The sequence below is a fragment of the Pleurodeles waltl genome, chromosome 12 (genome assembly GCF_031143425.1).
Source record: "Pleurodeles waltl isolate 20211129_DDA chromosome 12, aPleWal1.hap1.20221129, whole genome shotgun sequence".
Classification (NCBI taxonomy): Eukaryota; Metazoa; Chordata; class Amphibia; order Caudata; family Salamandridae; genus Pleurodeles; species Pleurodeles waltl.
The window spans coordinates 203,352,082-203,373,250 of NC_090451.1; the positions used below are offsets into that span (position 1 = coordinate 203,352,082).

Below are 21,169 nucleotides of genomic sequence, written 5' to 3' on the forward strand. Positions count from 1 at the left end.
TTATATATTCTTGAACGGTCCTACATGTTTGAGGGACCCCAGAGTACTACATACAGACAGGACTATTCAAACGTTCATACCTTTCAATTAAGATTTCATAAAGGAGAAATGTTTAATTGCTGAGGAATATTCAAGTAAATAGAGGGACAGGTATTGTTGAAGGACAATCTGGTTCATGTGCTTCAATATAACATGTTATCATCCATTTTCAGCTATGTGTTTACCCCCAAACTAAGATTAACTACCCTTTGATTGGCCTATGCCATTTTTTACATTAATTTACTCCAACTTGGTCCACTTGACTGGATTGTACGTTTCATATAAAGGTGTGACCAATTCAGTTAATCTATCCTTCAAGGCACATGAAACAAACAAACCCTTCTCCAAGAGGATTCCTCAATCACCAGAAGGTGGCAATCACTTACCACTTTGCAACTCCAAAGCCTCTGGTTCTTTTTTCTTTCCACGCCACCTGAACCGTAAACTTGTCCCTTTTGGTTTGGACTCCTTAGAACCCAGAGGCACCTCTGTTGGTGTGGGGTCTGCCTGATCCAGTTCAAGGTCCGTGCTAGGACCACTTTCCACTTGGTCATGTTTTAACTTCTCACTCTTCTTCTTGACTTTTGGTTCAGTTTCTTTATGATCCCAGAGGCCGTAACTCTAGGAAGAACAGGCATAAATTGTGGTTTGTCACTTACTGCTAGTTGTTGGATAGGGAGGGGTGGACCGGACAATCAGACAGCCCCTCTTAAGCCACTGACATTCTGCCCTTCTTCAAAAGGCCTACTAAGCAGTATTGTGATGTTGAGATAATTTAAACCTTTTTTTTTATTTTTTTTTAAAGTCACTGAACATGGAAAACATGGCAAGGAACACAGGTGTGTGCAACTTTACAGGGGATTAGGATGTGTTGCTGCCTCATGTAAATAAAATAGACTAAAATAGTGAAGTGGTGTACACAACAACAATGCAAATAAAGGAAGTCACAGGATAGGAACATGCAACTGAATTCCCAAAGTCAAAATAACCTAAAATTACCTTTCTGTTTTAAAAAAAAAGTGAAGATGCCATTCATGGGCTGTAGAAAGGGAGGTAGATTTGCTTACCATGAGGAGAGATCGATGGAAAAATAGCGCCAGCAGCTGGATAAGGTCATACTTGATGTATGACTCTGTCTTCTCCAGTCCTAGGATGCGAGGTGGAAAGAACGGCTTGCCTTCATTGCGAACCAGGATGGTGTAACTGTTCCACGGGAAGAATCCAAACTGAAAAAGGTACTTGATAACAACCATCACCTGGAACAGAGACAAGCAACAAGGAGTGATGGATGAGAAGGTTGTTGCCATTTGTTTTTTACTATTCCAAAAAACGTCTTTTACTGAGTCCTGCTTTCGGCAAGCTAAGGGGCTATAAAGTGCTTGCTCACTAAAAAGATACACTGCCTAAAATCAAAGTTAAAAACAAATGATCATTCAGGAAAATTTCCAAGAGTTGAGCATCGGTGCCTGGGAACAACGTTGGCCTTCTCTTTACTAAATAAAAAAAAGTTCAATGAAAGGTTTGTCATAATATGCAAACATGGCCATTCAGACCTGTCAGTAAGAGAAAACACTTGCTCACAATAGGAGTACTTGCTCCCCTCTTTGCATAGGTAGTTGCCCCACAACTTTACTCTAAAGCAGCTGCAGCTATAGGACAGCGTGCAAGGCACAGTAACACGGACAAAAGGAATGTTAATAATGTTTGCATTTGCAGTTCCCTGTTACCTATCATGAATACTGTAAGTCGGTATAAAGTGGCACCAAAGGTCGTATCACACAAAGTGCCATGCGGGCACAACGAACTTGTGCGCCCCCTGGGCATTTTGGTATTACAGAACGGGCCACAGATGCTTGTGTAGCCCCTTTTGTAATAGTGATAGCGCAGATGCACATGTAGCGCTAGCACTATCTCGAGGGGGAATTTCCTCATTTGCATAGAGGCGTGGTCCTATGCAAATAAGGGGATCTCTTTGCCTTTACACCCGGGTTATATTATGGACAAAGTTCAAAGGCAACCCACTCATCAGGAGGTGCACTAACAGTGCGCCACAAAAAGGTGGCATCCTATCAGTGCACCTCCTGATCGCAGCCATCGGGCGGGGGACAAAAAAGGTCCCATGAACCCCCAGATATCCCCCATGCAGTCAGGTACAGTCACTCACTGCACTTGCCAGACGCGGGGTCTCTAACCTCACTGAAGTGCAGGTGGGCTCTGGTTGCAGTACCCCCCACTTTTTGCCTGTTTTTTGATGCAACTTTAACTGACGTGCACTGGGTTCCTGCTAACGAGGCCCCCAGTGCCAGTGTTCCTGCCCCAAAAAAAGACACCTGGTCACATAATCCCCAAGGAGCCAGGCCCTTTAGCACCCATGTAAGTCCCTAGTAAATTGTACCCTGGTACTTAGGGGATGGGTACTGAAGAGGGCCCCTAAGAGCGGCAGCACAACTTGTGCCACTCTAAGGCACCCAGCATCAACCTCATGCAGACAGCAATTGCAGGCTGCGTGACAAGGTGCTCCTTAAAAGTGAAAACACAACATGACAAACAGCATGTGTGCCATATCCCCTAAACACTGCATGTAATATTTGTAAGTTACCCCTACAGCAGAGGCATTACAGCCCTAAGCAATCTTGGGTTTGCCAACAGTGGACTTTCCTACGCCGCCTACAGCCTCCTTCTGCAGGCCCCCTCCAACCGCGAGTATCCCCTGCACCGGAACTCAATGCCAAATGACACCACTGCACCGAGCCCCACAACCTGAGGAGAAGTGTGCCACTGGTGTCCCTTAGTGTCTGAGAATCTCAAGTGTTGAGCCCTCCTGTGGGTTCCCCCAGACTGGCCACCCAGTCCCATCTTGCAGTCTCTTTCTGACCGGAACGATCTCTATTGAAGTGAATGAGATACCCAACGCCATCACACACCTCTGCACCAGGAGACCCCAGAACACCCCCCCCTTCCCCCCAGGTGAACGGTTGGTGTGGCCATGGACCTTGCCCCATACTCACACCTCATGCCCAGAAGAACAGTTCCGTAAGTCATTGCTAAGTACCCGTATGCAGTGTCTGTTTCTTTTCTATAGCATAACATTAAAGCACCCAATGCTGAAAAGCACCTCTGCACCCGGACGCCTTAGTGCCTCCCGAAGTGACCTGCTGCTGCTGCTTTGGACTTTTCCCCATACTTACCTTAACTCCAGATGAACAGTCCTGTAGGTCATTGCTAAATGCCCGAATTAGGTATATGTTTCTTTTCCCATAGGGTAACATTAGGGCACCCAACACTGAAAAGCACCTCTGCACCCAGACGCCTCAGTGCCTCCCGAAGTGACCTGTTGGTGCTGCCTTTGGCCCTGCCCCATGCTTACCTTAACTCCAGAAGATGGGTACTGCAAGTCGCTGCTAAGTATCTATATGCAGTATAGGTTTTTACCCCATAGGATAACATTACCGGCTTCAAAAATTGCACTGTCTGAACTTTCGAAAACTGTAAAAAATCATAACCTGAAAAATACTCACCCGATTACGATGATCTTTGTATAAAAATTTCGATAAAAGTAGTGTCATTATAAAATGGTGTTGGATTTCTTCATTGAGTGTGTCTCGCCCTTTGTGTGTGCGATACATGCTTAGCCCTACCCTTTGATATGCCCAACTTCTTGGGCACACTACCACAAAACAGAGCATTTGGGGTATCATTAATTTCTCTGGGGTTTACTTGGACTCTTTACACAGTGTAACTCTTTTTGGTTCATTATATAAAGAGCCAGCTTCCTACAGGTGCTGGCTGCACAGTGAAACACAGAGCTGCTGATAAAAGCAGCTGCTCCATATTTCACTGAATTGATTGTAATCGGGCGCACTGTTCATGTTCATGCATGGTGCACCTGTTTAAAGACGTGCCCCACTTGTGGGGTGCCAGTGCAGAGCCAGGGAGGCTATGGAGCACAGTATTACTGCCATCGACATGCAAATGTACAAAGGCTTGAACAGCAGTTCTGAAGTTGCTTTCTGTAAGCAATGGTTTAACGTTCTTCAGAAGGGGGGTCTGGTGTCAGGCCTTTTTGTGTTTTTTGACAATGTGTTCTTGGAGGGTGACTTTGGTGTTGGGTGTGGATCCAATTGACTTGCCATTCAGTGAAAGTTGGGATTCAAAGCTGTTAAAGTTCATGCCATTGAGCCAGGTTTGTACTGTTTCTTATTTATTGTTCCTGGGAAATAACAGGAATTCTGTCTTGGCTGAGTTAAGCTTCATGTTGGTGCTGGACATCCAGGACTGGATGATGTGCAAGCAATGCTTGAGGCGTTAGATGTCTGAAGAATAGGAGTCTTTCAAGTACAGGTGTGCATCATTGGCATATTGGTGAATAATGATGCTTGTATCTGTGAGCAGAGAACTAAGTGGCTTCATGTAAAGTATGAGGGTAACAGGAAACACCATAGAACCATGGGGGGCACCACAGATGACAGGGGCCTTTTGTGACCTAGAAATACCCATTTCAACAAACTGGTGTCGGTTAGAAAGATAGGAGGAGAACTAGTGAACAGCATTACCAATGAATCCCATTCGAGACTCCTGGGTGCATAAGAAAATAGGATGATCAACTGTGTTGAAGGCAGCAAACAGGTTCGGCAATGTGGTCTAAATTACCCCACTAGCATTACATAATGTTGTGAAAAACACAGAGCTGGCAACACTTCTACTGACACTTTTATTTTTTATTTTTTTTAACTCAGGCATACTTTGAAAACAAAAGGGGAAATACTGTAAATGATCCAGGATATAACATAAAATCCTAGATCTTATTTTGGGAATTTTGAGACAAATTCACTAGTTGACTGTTCAACCTGTATTGTTGAGAAAACCAGCACATTGTTTTCTCGTGGAGATGTCACTGAGACTAACTGCAAACAGGAGTACCCCATTCACTCACTACCAATTTTCACAGAAACTCTGTTTCACTCCTGCTGACTTCCAACTTCTCCATTCTTGTTTATTCACTCTGTGAAGCTGATTTTCTCAAAAAGCTTCCACTTACAACAGTGCAAATTTATATTTGTGTGAGTACAAATTGGCATATGCACACATTTTGCAGGTAGTCCACTTACAAAGCTATTTGCAGGAGTACATCTTCATACACACTTATATGAAAGTGGCCATCTGCATGGATGGAACTGCACAATATTTAGTTTTACCCATTTTTAAAGGCATCAAATAAAAATCCTATCAAAAAGAATCCCGCAACGCAAGCTGAAGGACGTCTTCTGGATTGTAAAATTCATGTACCACTGAACGAGGCATAATGCCAATAACGTAACCCATTCAAGACCCTAGAGACAAACTTATTTGTCAAGTCAAAAGCGTAGTCTGCACCTGAAAATTCTCTGTGGTTTGGCTGTATATATGTACTGGTTACACCAAGCGCTCACACTGTATTAACATTCTTAAAAATAAGGGATTTGTGCATTTTATACAGTATGAGCAAAGTTTGCCTGCCATTTTTCCTAAGGTGGATCCAGCCACAGGGATTGTCCAGTATCTTTAGAACCTATGTATGTCAAAAACAAATCCACTTGCTATGTAAAAAACGAATCCACTTGCTATGGAACCCAATATGCACACCACACATTAGATTCCTTCAGAATCTTACCTCAGTGTACACAATAGCTGTCATCCAGAATTTCTTGCTGGGCCGGGGAATGGATAGCATTGCCCAGAGGAAAATGAGGATGGGCAAGAAGAGGGAGATGACAGACGCCGTCACCATGTTGTTAAGAATAATGATGAAGTAACAGAGAAGCTCCGAGTGAGCAGCGATGAAGCTGTAAATGGCCAGCAAGAGCTTCAGGAATCGGTTCTGTGATTTGTAGAACTGCTCAGACTCCTTTAGCTCTTCAAAAGGGAACTCCCTAAGAAAGTGACAAATACAAACAAAACAAACAATAGCATCATTAAATACAACTGTCTCATGATATAGGTGAGAAACACTATCCTATGCTTTTATACTCAGCAGCGTTTTCCACTGGACGCTGCCAGAGCATAATCATTTTCCCTGCATCATGAAAGAAGAAGATGTCTCAACATTTTATAATCCACCATTTTATGAGAAACTTAGCCTTCCATTATGCTTGTAACTAACCCTTGGCTAAAGGTGGTTTAGTATTCCATGTCTTACACCAATAGTGAAACATCCAAAATAGGTGAGTGACATATAGAATAATGAAATTTGTTTCTATTCAATTGATCACTTGGTGTTTTTGATGAGCCACTGACACCACTAAAAGATTAGTAAATATTTAACAACGTTAGGAGGAGAACACACCTAAGACTTTTAAAGACACTGTTTTATTCTGCATGTATTATATTTCATTTTATCAACCACCTTTGTACCTTTGTTATTACCCCACCACACCCATGCATCATAGGGACATTACCTTTCAAAGCATCCATAAGAGCTCCCATGGTTTACAGGGTTGTAACCCACACTGGTGACCTTGGTCAGTGTGAGGAGGAGCCCTATGATGAAGCATGCCAACTTAAGGGAGGCTGAGGGTTACCGTCCTAAAAAAGGGAACTCCCCTTTGAACTAATTTTCACTCACATTCTTGACAGGATTTCTCTAGAGGGTACCTTGGGTTAGTAGTATGTAATTCAACAGGGGTGCACTCTAGGTATTTGCTTCCCCAGTCTTTCCCTTCTTGGCAAAAAGATGTGTAAGGAAATGCCTCCTTGGCATGGTTGCCCCCTGACTTTTTGCCTTTGCTGATGCTATGTTTACAATTGAAAGTGTGCTGAGGCCTGCTAACCAGGCCCCAGCACCAGTGTTCTTTCCCTAACCTGTACTTTTGTATCCACAATTGGCAGACCCTGGCATCCAGATAAGTCCCTTGTAACTGGTACTTCTAGTACCAAGGGCCCTGATGCCAAGGAAGGTCTCTAAGGGCTGCAGCATGTCTTATGCCACCCTGGAGACCTCTCACTCAGCACAGACACACTGCTTGTCAGCTTGTGTGTGCTAGTAAGGACAAAACGAGTAAGTCGACATGGCACTCCCCTCAGGGTGCCATGCCAGCCTCTCACTGCCTATGCAGTATAGGTAAGACACCCCTCTAGCAGGCCTTACAGCCCTAAGGCAGGGTGCACTATACCATAGGTGAGGGTACCAGTGCATGAGCATGGTACCCCTACAGTGTCTAAACAAAACCTTAGACATTGTAAGTGCAGGGTAGCCATAAGAGTATATGGTCTGGGAGTTTGTCAAACACGAACTCCACAACACCATAATGGCTACACTGAAAACTGGGAAGTTTGGTATCAAACTTCTCAGCACAATAAATGCACACTGATGCCAGTGTACATTTTATTGCAAAATACACCCCAGAGGGCACCTTAGAGGTGCCCCCTGAAACTTAACCGACTGTCTGTGTAGGCTGACTAGTTCCAGCAGCCTGCCACACTAGAGACATGTTGCTGGCCCCATGGGGAGAGTGCCTTTGTCACTCTGAGGCCAGTAACAAAGCCTGCACTGGGTGGAGATGCTAACACCTCCCCCAGGCAGGAGCTGTAACACCTGGCGGTGAGCCTCAAAGGCTCACCCCTTTGTCACAGCACCGCAGGACACTCCAGCTAGTGGAGTTGCCCGCCCCCTCCGGCCCCGGCCCCCACTTTTGGCGGCAAGGCCGGAGAAAATAATGAGAATAACAAGGAGGAGTCACTGGCCAGTCAGGACAGCCCCTAAGGTGTCCTGAGCTGAGGTGACTCTAACTTTTAGAAATCCTCCATCTTGCAGATGGAGGATTCCCCCAATAGGATTAGGGATGTGACCCCCTCCCCTTGGGAGGAGGCACAAAGAGGGTGTACTCACCCTCAGGGCTAGTAGCCATTGGCTACTAACCCCCCAGACCTAAACACGCCCTTAAATTTAGTATTTAAGGGCTTCCCTGAACCTAAGATTTTAGATTCCTGCAACTACAAGAAGAAGGACTGCCCAGCGGAAAACCCCTGCAGCGGAAGACCAGAAGACGACAACTGCCTTGGCTCCAGAAACTCACCGGCCTGTCTCCTGCCTTCCAAAGATCCTGCTCCAGCGACGCCTTCCAAAGGGACCAGCGACCTCGACATCCTCTGAGGACTGCCCCTGCTTCGAAAAGACAAGAAACTCCCGAGGACAGCGGACCTGCTCCAAGAAAAGCTGCAACTTTGTTTCCAGCAGCTTTAAAGAACCCTGCAAGCTCCCCGCAAGAAGCGTGAGACTTGCAACACTGCACCCGGCGACCCCGACTCGGCTGGTGGCGATCCAACACCTCAGGAGGGACCCCAGGACTACTCTAAGACTGTGAGTACAAAAACCTGTCCCCCCTGAGCCCCCACAGCGCCGCCTGCAGAGGGAATCCCGAGGCTTCCCCTGACCGCGACTCTTTGAACCTAAAGTCCCGACGCCTGGGAGAGACCCTGCACCCGCAGCCCCCAGGACCTGAAGGACCGGACTTTCACTGGAGAAGTGACCCCCAGGAGTCCCTCTCCCTTGCCCAAGTGGAGGTTTCCCCGAGGAATCCCCCCCTTGCCTGCCTGCAGCGCTGAAGAGATCCCGAGATCTCTCATAGACTAACATTGAAAACCCGACGCTTGCTTCTACACTGCACCCGGCCGCCCCCGCGCTGCTGAGGGTGAAATTTCTGTGTGGACTTGTGTCCCCCCCGGTGCCCTACAAAACCCCCCTGGTCTGCCCTCCGAAGACGCGGGTACTTACCTGCAAGCAGACCGGAACCGGGGCACCCCCTTCTCTCCATTCTAGCCTATGTGTTTTGGGCACCACTTGGAACTCTGCACCTGACCGGCCCTGAGCTGCTGGTGTGGTGACTTTGGGGTTGCTCTGAACCCCCAACGGTGGGCTACCTTGGACCAAGAACTAAGCCCTGTAAGTGTCTTACTTACCTGGTTAACCTAACAAATACTTACCTCCCCTAGGAACTGTGAAAATTGCACTGTGTCCACTTTTGAAACAGCTATTTGTGAATAACTTGAAAAGTATACATGCAATTTTGATGATTTGAAGTTCCTAAAGTACTTACCTGCAATACCTTTCGAATGAGATATTACATGTAGAATTTGAACCTGTGGTTCTTAAAATAAACTAAGAAAAGATATTTTTCTATATAAAAACCTATTGGCTGGATTTGTCTCTGAGTGTGTGTACCTCATTTATTGTCTATGTGTATGTGCAACAAATGCTTAACACTACTCCTTGGATAAGCCTACTGCTCGACCACACTACCACAAAATAGAGCATTAGTATTATCTCTTTTTACCACTATTTTACCTCTAAGGGGAACCCTTGGACTCTGTGCATGCTATTCCTTACTTTGAAATAGCACATACAGAGCCAACTTCCTACATTGGTGGATCAGCGGTGGGGTACAAGACTTTGCATTTGCTGGACTACTCAGCCAATACCTGATCACACGACAAATTCCAAAATTGTCATTAGAAATTGATTTTTGCAATTTGAAAAGTTTTCTAAATTCTTAAAAGACCTGCTAGGGCCTTGTGTTAGATCCTGTTTAGCATTTCTTTTAGAGTTTAAAAGTTTGTAAAAGTTTGAATTAGATTCTAGAACCAGTTGTAGATTCTTAAAAAGTATTCCAACTTTTAGAAGCAAAATGTCTAGCACAGATGTGACTGTGGTGGAACTCGACACCACACCTTACCTCCATCTTAAGATGAGGGAGCTAAGGTCACTCTGTAAAATAAAGAAAATAACAATGGGCCCCAAACCTACCAAAATACAGCTCCAGGAGCTTTTGGCAGAGTTTGAAAAGGCCAACCCCTCTGAGGGTGGCAACTCAGAGGAAGAGGATAGTGACTTGGAGGACAATTCCCCCCTACCAGTCCTATCTAGGGAGAACAGGGTCCCTCAAACCCTGACTCCAAAAATAATAGTCAGAGATGCTGGTTCCCTCACAGGAGAGACCAACACCTCTGAAATCACTGAGGATAACCCCAGTGAAGAGGACATCCAGTTAGCCAGGATGGCCAAAAGATTGGCTTTGGAAAGACAGATCCTAGCCATAGAGAGGGAAAGACAAGAGATGGGCCTAGGACCCATCAATGGTGGCAGCAACATAAATAGGGTCAGAGATTCTCCTGACATGTTGAAAATCCCTAAAGGGATTGTAACTAAATATGAAGATGGTGATGACATCACCAAATGGTTCACAGCTTTTGAGAGGGCTTGTGTAACCAGAAAAGTGAACAGATCTCACTGGGGTGCTCTCCTTTGGGAAATGTTCACAGGAAAGTGTAGGGATAGACTCCTCACACTCTCTGGACAAGATGCAGAATCTTATGACCTCATGAAGGGTACCCTGATTGAGGGCTTTGGATTCTCCACTGAGGAGTACAGGATTAGGTTCAGGGGGGCTCAAAAATCCTCGAGCCAGACCTGGGTTGACTTTGTTGACTACTCAGTGAAAACACTAGATGGTTGGATTCAAGGCAGTGGTGTAAGTAATTATGATGGGCTGTACAATTTATTTGTGAAAGAACACCTGTTAAGTAATTGTTTCAATGATAAACTGCATCAGCATCTGGTAGACCTAGGACCAATTTCTCCCCAAGAATTGGGAAAGAAGGCGGACCATTGGGTCAAGACAAGGGTGTCCAAGACTTCAACAGGGGGTGACCAAAAGAAAGGGGTCACAAAGACTCCCCAGGGGAAGGGTGATGAGACAACCAAAACTAAAAATAGTAAAGAGTCTTCTACAGGCCCCCAAAAACCTGCACAGGAGGGTGGGCCCAGAGCCTCTTCACAAAACAATGGGTACAAGGGTAAAAACTTTGATCCCAAAAAGGCCTGGTGTCATAGCTGTAAACAGCATGGACACCAAACTGGAGACAAGGCCTGTCCCAAGAAAGGTTCCACTCCAAACTCCCATCCAGGTAACACTGGTATGGCTAGTCTCCAAGTGGGATCAACAGTGTGCCCAGAGCAAATCAGGGTCCACACTGAAGCTACTCTAGTTTCTGAGGGTGGGGTGGATTTAGCCACACTAGCTGTCTGGCCGCCTAACATGCAAAAATACAGACAGCAACTCTTAATTAATGGGACTAGAATAGAGGGCCTGAGGGATACAGGTGCCAGTGTCACCATGGTGGCAGAGAAACTGGTTTCCCCTGGCCAATACCTGACTGGAAAAACTTACACAGTCACCAACGCTGACAATCAGAGAAAAGTACATCCCATGGCGATGGTTACTTTAGAATGGGGAGGGGTCAATGGCCTGAAACAGGTGGTGGTCTCCTCAAATATCCCAGTGGACTGTCTGCTTGGAAATGACCTGGAGTCCTCAGCATGGGCTGAGGTAGAACTAAAAACCCATGCAGCAATGCTGGGTATCCCTGAACTGGTGTGTGTGAAAACAAGAGCACAATGCAAGGCACAGGGTGAACAAGTAGAGCTGGAGTCTGGAAGAATGGCCCAGCCTACCAAGAGAACAGGAAAGTCAGTTGGGAAACCAACTGCAACACAGCAAAAGAAAGGGAACCTCTCTTCTCAGGAAGAAGTTCTGCCCTCTGAGGGAACTGAGCCTTTGGAGCTTGAACCTTATCAGGTTGAGCTCTTAGGCCCAGGGGGACCCTCAAGGGAGGAGCTGTGTAAGGGACAAGAAACCTGTCCCTCTCTTGAAGGCCTTAGGCAGCAAGCTGCTGAAGAGTCCAAAGGCAAGAAAAATGGAACGCATAGGGTCTATTGGGAAGATGGACTCCTGTACACTGAGGCCAGAGACCCCAAACCTGGTGCCACTAGGAGAGTGGTAGTGCCTCAGCTGTTCAGAGAGTTCATCCTAACATTGGCCCATGACATTCCCCTTGCTGGACATTTGGGACAAACCAAGACGTGGGAGAGGTTAGTCAACCACTTCTACTGGCCCAATATGTCCAACATGGTTAAGGAGTTTTGCCTCTCCTGCCCCACCTGTCAAGCCAGTGGTAAGACAGGTGGACATCCAAAGGCCCCCCTCATTCCACTTACAGTGGTGGGGGTTCCCTTTGAAAGAGTGGGTGTGGACATAGTTGGTCCACTAGAACCTCCCACAGCCTCAGGAAATATGTATATCCTGGTAGTAGTGGATCATGCTACCAGGTATCCTGAAGCTATTCCCCTTTGGTCGACTACTGCCCCTGCAGTAGCCAAGGCCCTCATTGGTATCTTTACCAGAGTGGGTTTCCCTAAGGAGGTGGTGTCTGACAGAGGTACCAACTTCATGTCAGCATACCTAAAGCACATGTGGAATGAGTGTGGAGTGACTTATAAATTCACTACCCCATACCATCCACAAACTAATGGCTTGGTTGAGAGATTCAACAAGACATTAAAAGGCATGATCATGGGGCTCCCAGAAAAACTCAAAAGGAGATGGGATGTCCTCTTGCCATGTCTGCTTTTCGCTTACAGAGAGGTGCCACAGAAGGGAGTAGGATTCTCACCCTTTGAACTTCTGTTTGGTCATCCTGTAAGGGGACCACTTGCCCTTGTTAAAGAAGGCTGGGAGAGACCTCTCCATGAGCCTAAACAGGACATAGTGGACTATGTACTTGGCCTTCGCTCTAGAATGGCAGAGTACATGGAAAAGGCAACCAAAAACCTTGAGGCCAGCCAACAGCTCCAGAAGTTTTGGTATGACCAAAAGGCTGCACTGGTTGAGTTCCAACCAGGGCAGAAAGTCTGGGTTCTGGAGCCGGTGGCTCCCAGGGCACTCCAGGACAAATGGAGTGGCCCTTACCCAGTACTAGAAAGGAAGAGTCAGGTCACCTACCTGGTGGACCTGGGCACAAGCAGGAGCCCCAAGAGGGTGATCCATGTGAACCGCCTTAAGCTCTTCCATGACAGGGCTGATGTGAATCTGTTGATGGTAACAGATGAGGATCAGGAGGCAGAGAGTGAACCTCTCCCTGATCTTCTGTCATCAGACCCAAAAGATGGCACAGTAGATGGAGTGATCTACTCAGACACCCTCTCTGGCCAACAGCAAGCTGATTGTAGGAGAGTCCTACAACAGTTTCCTGAACTCTTCTCCTTAACCCCTGGTCAGACACACCTGTGTACCCATGATGTGGACACAGGAGACAGCATGCCTGTCAAGAACAAAATCTTTAGACAGTCTGACCATGTTAAGGAGAGCATCAAGGTGGAAGTCCACAAGATGCTGGAATTGGGAGTGATTGAGCGCTCTGACAGCCCCTGGGCTAGCCCAGTGGTCTTGGTCCCCAAACCTCACACCAAAGATGGAAAGAAAGAGATGAGGTTTTGTGTGGACTACAGAGGGCTCAATTCTGTCACCAAGACAGATGCTCATCCAATTCCAAGAGCTGATGAGCTCATAGACAAATTAGGTGCTGCCAAATTCCTAAGTACCTTTGACTTGACAGCAGGGTACTGGCAAATAAAAATGGCACCTGGAGCAAAAGAGAAAACAGCATTCTCCACACCTGATGGGCATTATCAGTTTACTGTTATGCCCTTTGGTTTAAAGAATGCCCCTGCCACCTTCCAAAGGTTGGTGAATCAAGTCCTTGCTGGCTTGGAGTCCTTTAGCACAGCTTATCTTGATGATATTGCTGTCTTTAGCTCCACCTGGCAGGATCACCTGGTCCACCTGAGGAAGGTTTTGAAGGCTCTGCAATCTGCAGGCCTCTCTATCAAGGCATCCAAATGCCAGATAGGGCAGGGAACTGTGGTTTACTTGGGCCACCTTGTAGGTGGAGGCCAAGTTCAGCCACTCCAACCCAAGATCCAGACTATTCTGGACTGGGTAGCTCCAAAAACCCAGACTCAAGTCAGGGCATTCCTTGGCTTGACTGGGTATTACAGGAGGTTTGTGAAGGGATATGGATCCATTGTGACAGCCCTCACTGAACTCACCTCCAAGAAAATGCCCAAGAAAGTAAACTGGACTGTGGAATGCCAACAGGCCTTTGACACCCTGAAACAGGCAATGTGCTCAGCACCAGTTCTCAAAGCTCCAGATTATTCTAGGCAGTTCATTGTGCAGACTGATGCCTCTGAACATGGGATAGGGGCAGTTTTGTCCCAAACAAATGATGATGGCCTTGACCAGCCTGTTGCTTTCATTAGCAGGAGGTTACTCCCCTGGGAGCAGCGTTGGAGTGCCATTGAGAGGGAGGCCTTTGCTGTGGTTTGGTCCCTGAAGAAGCTGAGACCATACCTCTTTGGGACTCACTTCCTAGTTCAAACTGACCACAGACCTCTCAAATGGCTGATGCAAATGAAAGGTGAAAATCCTAAACTGTTGAGGTGGTCCATCTCCCTACAGGGAATGGACTTTATAGTGGAACACAGACCTGGGACTGCCCATGCCAATGCAGATGGCCTTTCCAGGTTCTTCCACTTAGAAAATGAAGACTCTCTTGGGAAAGGTTAGTCTCATCCTCTTTCGTTTGGGGGGGGGGGTTGTGTAAGGAAATGCCTCCTTGGCATGGTTGCCCCCTGACTTTTTGCCTTTGCTGATGCTATGTTTACAATTGAAAGTGTGCTGAGGCCTGCTAACCAGGCCCCAGCACCAGTGTTCTTTCCCTAACCTGTACTTTTGTATCCACAATTGGCAGACCCTGGCATCCAGATAAGTCCCTTGTAACTGGTACTTCTAGTACCAAGGGCCCTGATGCCAAGGAAGGTCTCTAAGGGCTGCAGCATGTCTTATGCCACCCTGGAGACCTCTCACTCAGCACAGACACACTGCTTGTCAGCTTGTGTGTGCTAGTAAGGACAAAACGAGTAAGTCGACATGGCACTCCCCTCAGGGTGCCATGCCAGCCTCTCACTGCCTATGCAGTATAGGTAAGACACCCCTCTAGCAGGCCTTACAGCCCTAAGGCAGGGTGCACTATACCATAGGTGAGGGTACCAGTGCATGAGCATGGTACCCCTACAGTGTCTAAACAAAACCTTAGACATTGTAAGTGCAGGGTAGCCATAAGAGTATATGGTCTGGGAGTTTGTCAAACACGAACTCCACAACACCATAATGGCTACACTGAAAACTGGGAAGTTTGGTATCAAACTTCTCAGCACAATAAATGCACACTGATGCCAGTGTACATTTTATTGCAAAATACACCCCAGAGGGCACCTTAGAGGTGCCCCCTGAAACTTAACCGACTGTCTGTGTAGGCTGACTAGTTCCAGCAGCCTGCCACACTAGAGACATGTTGCTGGCCCCATGGGGAGAGTGCCTTTGTCACTCTGAGGCCAGTAACAAAGCCTGCACTGGGTGGAGATGCTAACACCTCCCCCAGGCAGGAGCTGTAACACCTGGCGGTGAGCCTCAAAGGCTCACCCCTTTGTCACAGCACCGCAGGACACTCCAGCTAGTGGAGTTGCCCGCCCCCTCCGGCCCCGGCCCCCACTTTTGGCGGCAAGGCCGGAGAAAATAATGAGAATAACAAGGAGGAGTCACTGGCCAGTCAGGACAGCCCCTAAGGTGTCCTGAGCTGAGGTGACTCTAACTTTTAGAAATCCTCCATCTTGCAGATGGAGGATTCCCCCAATAGGATTAGGGATGTGACCCCCTCCCCTTGGGAGGAGGCACAAAGAGGGTGTACTCACCCTCAGGGCTAGTAGCCATTGGCTACTAACCCCCCAGACCTAAACACGCCCTTAAATTTAGTATTTAAGGGCTTCCCTGAACCTAAGATTTTAGATTCCTGCAACTACAAGAAGAAGGACTGCCCAGCGGAAAACCCCTGCAGCGGAAGACCAGAAGACGACAACTGCCTTGGCTCCAGAAACTCACCGGCCTGTCTCCTGCCTTCCAAAGATCCTGCTCCAGCGACGCCTTCCAAAGGGACCAGCGACCTCGACATCCTCTGAGGACTGCCCCTGCTTCGAAAAGACAAGAAACTCCCGAGGACAGCGGACCTGCTCCAAGAAAAGCTGCAACTTTGTTTCCAGCAGCTTTAAAGAACCCTGCAAGCTCCCCGCAAGAAGCGTGAGACTTGCAACACTGCACCCGGCGACCCCGACTCGGCTGGTGGCGATCCAACACCTCAGGAGGGACCCCAGGACTACTCTAAGACTGTGAGTACAAAAACCTGTCCCCCCTGAGCCCCCACAGCGCCGCCTGCAGAGGGAATCCCGAGGCTTCCCCTGACCGCGACTCTTTGAACCTAAAGTCCCGACGCCTGGGAGAGACCCTGCACCCGCAGCCCCCAGGACCTGAAGGACCGGACTTTCACTGGAGAAGTGACCCCCAGGAGTCCCTCTCCCTTGCCCAAGTGGAGGTTTCCCCGAGGAATCCCCCCCTTGCCTGCCTGCAGCGCTGAAGAGATCCCGAGATCTCTCATAGACTAACATTGAAAACCCGACGCTTGCTTCTACACTGCACCCGGCCGCCCCCGCGCTGCTGAGGGTGAAATTTCTGTGTGGACTTGTGTCCCCCCCGGTGCCCTACAAAACCCCCCTGGTCTGCCCTCCGAAGACGCGGGTACTTACCTGCAAGCAGACCGGAACCGGGGCACCCCCTTCTCTCCATTCTAGCCTATGTGTTTTGGGCACCACTTGGAACTCTGCACCTGACCGGCCCTGAGCTGCTGGTGTGGTGACTTTGGGGTTGCTCTGAACCCCCAACGGTGGGCTACCTTGGACCAAGAACTAAGCCCTGTAAGTGTCTTACTTACCTGGTTAACCTAACAAATACTTACCTCCCCTAGGAACTGTGAAAATTGCACTGTGTCCACTTTTAAAACAGCTATTTGTGAATAACTTGAAAAGTATACATGCAATTTTGATGATTTGAAGTTCCTAAAGTACTTACCTGCAATACCTTTCGAATGAGATATTACATGTAGAATTTGAACCTGTGGTTCTTAAAATAAACTAAGAAAAGATATTTTTCTATATAAAAACCTATTGGCTGGATTTGTCTCTGAGTGTGTGTACCTCATTTATTGTCTATGTGTATGTGCAACAAATGCTTAACACTACTCCTTGGATAAGCCTACTGCTCGACCACACTACCACAAAATAGAGCATTAGTATTATCTCTTTTTACCACTATTTTACCTCTAAGGGGAACCCTTGGACTCTGTGCATGCTATTCCTTACTTTGAAATAGCACATACAGAGCCAACTTCCTACAAGATAGCTCCTAAACTAACCAAGTTTCTAGTTCAAGATTGAAGGGCAGTATTTGAATGTTACACTATCCCTTAGTAACAACGCATGGTTAAACCTTTATCGACAGTACATGAGCATGAATCAATCCAAAGTAGTGTGGTGATAACAGAAAAAGCTACAAATAAAGAGGTATGTTAGGAAGAATATTGAGAGGTTCATGGTGGATGATGTGCGCGTAAAATAGTCACGGAAGGCAATGGTAATGACAAAATGTAATCCCCTTTTATGTTAGAATACATATTGCAAAATACTCATATCGAGAAATTTAGGTGGAGTTTAGGAGTGAGGCAGAGGCGGCTGAACGTGTTCATATAATTCAGGAGGTCTTGAACTTATTAATATTTCCTTCTACTATGGCCAATGGACTCAACGTTGAGGGAAGACCTGCTAAGATCGCTTTTTAAAAGACACTGTGTTAGAAATGGTAATAGTTGATAATCTCTTAAAAATAAGATCTACAAATAACTGACATTTATTGCTAAGATTTCATTCATCTCGGACCATGCAGTACTGAAGGATTCTGTACCCTTAGTGAAGGGGTGTTGTCTGGTATAGTATTATTTATTATCTCATTTATATTCTAGCATTGGAAAGTCAGTCATTCAAGGGTAGACATAAATGTTATACTACTACAAACGTGATGTTTTGAGCACTTAATGCCATGTCTTGGGATGACTGATTCTGTTGTTGGATATTGGTGCTGTTAAGATGGGCTGAATTATGTTGGAGAGGAGGTATTTATGGCTCGAATAATATTAAAACAGCTAATGGACCGCTGTATGCCTAGCTGACAGCCAGTTGGTTTGATGTCGGTATTTAAAGGTGGAAGATTAGAAAGGGATCCTTGTGACAAAGATAAGAACTTTGCCTATGGGGTTTGAAGTATTGAGGAAAGCCTCCCGGGAGGTTGTTGCTGCTGTGTAGTTAGCTCATGATAAGTGAAAATATAAGCGTTCTGGCTGTGTGAAAGAATAGTGGGACTGATTTAATGTATGTTAAAAGGATGAACCTGGAGGCTCTGGCAATGTTGGTGATGGAAGTTTTAATGTTCACAGAAGATTTGATGTGCTGTTTTAGATGGCTGGCTAAGATGTGTAAGAATATTTGGAGTGGTGTACATTGGGACATTGAAGGAGGCAGGCTAAGACACAGTTATGAAGTAGATAGTTTCTGTTTTGGATGAGCTCAGCTTGATTAACTGGATAGTCATCTGGTTCCAAATGACCGTCTGAAGGGCAGGTTTCAAAATGGAGAGAGGAAGATCAGAGTATTATCATCATAGTGATGAAAGGAGAAGCTGAAAGAAGTGATTTCACCAAAGGAATGTAATGTAGACAGATAAGTGGAGAAGGCCCATGGCTGACTGAAGCCATACATATCTCCTCTCTAACAGGATGCATCACATGTTTCTGTTTATGGTCAACCAAATATAATCCATCAGTAAAGCACAAACCACCATGCACACATCTATAATTTACTCATTCTGTCTGTCGAGGCCACTGCACTGAAACTCACTTCCAGCTGTTATTCGCTTTTTCTATATTCCCATTGTGTTCTAAACAAATTGTTAAAACACATCAGCCAAACCAAAACATTTTTTCAGAGCAGGCAATGGTCTCACAGACCACTGCCTACTCTGAGAAAATTAATAGAAAACTTTTCATTTTTGAAATGCAGCCCGTTTTTTTATTTTTTTAGGAAAACCGGCTGCATTTAAAAAAACAAAAAAGTTTTATTGAAAAAGCAACCACAGACCGGTGCGGCCATTCCCTTATAGGTCATGAATATTCACGAGGCATGACCCTTGCGACCCATTTGGGAATCACAAACAGTATATTTAACACTGTTGGACACTTTGTCTTGCGACTTGCAATTTGCGATTTGCAATCAGATTGAAAATTGCGAGTTGCAAAACAAAAGGTTGTACATCTGGCCCTTTGTGTGAAAATTTAATTTTTTCTTGTAGTAAGTAAATAAATAAATAAATGCACAGAAGATGCATTTTCAAATTCTGTTGAAATTGGTCAATCTTACATTATCCAGTTTGTGTGCAGCAATATGGATAACATAAACAAAGCAAGACAATTAACAGCATCATCTAAATATCCAGATACAGAATCAATCATCCTAAGGCATGTCATTGAGTGCTCAAAACATTACGCCTGTAATAGTATAACATTTCTTTCTGCCCTTGAATGACTGACTTCCATTGCCAGGGCATCAGTGTCAGAGGTGAGGGGAAGTAGAACAAGGCACACAATGGCACCAACAAGGAACCACCAGAATGATAGGATGATGATCATTTCAGTACTGACTCTGGGATAGCAAGGTTAGAAACAGCAGATAGTAGAATGGGAGTACTCAACAGCATCAAGTGTAACAGAGAAGTTAAGAAGTATGAGGGGAGATTATTGTAAACTGCAGAGGTTATGGAGTTCTACACATGCCAAATGGAAGATGGGTGCAGTGTAGACCATGGGAAATGGATTGAAGAAGACCAAGCAGGCTATCAGCACATAGTAGTAATAGTTAGACAGATGTTAGTAGAGAGATTACTATAAACAAATATTTATAATGAAATAATATGTAGTATTTGTATATATTTTTGAAAAATGCATTTAAATTTATTTATATTTTTAATATTTAAATAATTTAATTTAAATTAAGTTTCTATGAGGTTTTATTTTACGTCCCTACCTCCATTATTTACTAGGGGAGGGTGTTGCAGTACCAGTGGTTGGCCATGTGTTGTGCTGGCCTTACAACAAAAGTCCAAGTCACTACAAAAGTCCAAGTCACTACAAAAGTCCAAGTCACTACAAAACGCAGTTTATGAGTTAAAAAAAGTAGTACATTTACCCAAAAGTGTAAACATAATCAAACTGCAGTGTGTGGCTCGGGCCCACAATTGCTTCTCATAAAATGTGTCAGGGCAGAGTGGACTTAGTCATCTTTTCAGATGACCATTTCTGAATAAAATACCTGTTCAAGAGCAGCTCACTGGCAGTCCGAGTTCGGTGCGTCGGTTGACCCACAATGTCCTCAGAGCTCCTCAGGGACTGTGCATCCACTATCTGCTCCTCACTATTTGTCCTGGTGTTGTAGCCTGTGGTCAATGGAGTGGTCGCATCTGTATATTCCACAGTGCTGCTGAGCACCTCTTCTCCTTCACCCCCACTAGGAAAGGCAAGGAAGAAGTATTACAGAGTTAATATATTTTTCATATTTGACTCATAATTAACACTAGATCATTGCAAATTCTGGTAAATGCTTTTTTAAATCATAGAGTAAATGTTCCTCTCCAACCAACTATTACTTCTTATTCCATCTTCACCCATACTACCCAAAAATTCAGAAGACCCTTATTTTCAACATAATCCTCAACTTCTTGTCTATCTGCCTGCTGAGAAATCGATGAAATCTTACATTTGCAATCTTCATTGTACTGAAACAACCTTCCATTCAGTAGCCACCTTTCTAACCTCCACCAACTACAAGCACTATGGCTCTGTACTCATCTTCTCTGATGTGTCAGTAGACTTCAACACTAGTCAATAACCAAAACTGTGTTTACTGCTCTCGCCTCCATAGGCATGGAGAGCACAGACCTTCAAATTCACACGATGCCTTGTGTCACACAATATCAGCTCTCCCCATATGGTCACCCAGTGAAGAGGCGATACTACACAGTGGGAGGGAAAACAGCAAAAAAACATTGCAGAATAGTGGATTTTCACCTGTTTTTAGAGGCTCTGAAAAGCCAATGTCAAGTAAAGAGTGTGAAAACAGCCCATAACACTGGCGGTAGCAGCCTAAGCAAGCTTTTTTTGCTTTTTGGAGTAGGGGCAATCAAAGGTGGAGGTGGCAGAAGTGCATCTGACAGAGGAAGTTCTAGGCATGATGCCCTGCTCCTTTCACAGCCATGTCCCACTTCACACA

The 21,169-nt window shown here is 45.7% G+C and overlaps 1 protein-coding gene across 4 annotated transcripts in view; it reads right to left on the minus strand.

Moving 5' to 3' along the window:
* The window catches only part of PIEZO1 (piezo type mechanosensitive ion channel component 1 (Er blood group)), a 742,509-nt gene that overhangs the window by 64,663 nt on the left and 656,677 nt on the right, over positions 1–21,169 (minus strand). For all 4 annotated transcript variants that reach the window (XM_069215849.1, XM_069215848.1, XM_069215845.1 and 1 more), the window contains 4 exons: positions 20,213–20,407; positions 5,690–5,948; positions 1,107–1,295; positions 426–660 (listed from right to left, as the gene is read on the minus strand). In XM_069215849.1, the coding sequence (XP_069071950.1) occupies positions 426–660; positions 1,107–1,295; positions 5,690–5,948; positions 20,213–20,407 (878 nt within the window). The remainder of the gene's footprint in view (positions 1–425; positions 661–1,106; positions 1,296–5,689; positions 5,949–20,212; positions 20,408–21,169) is intronic.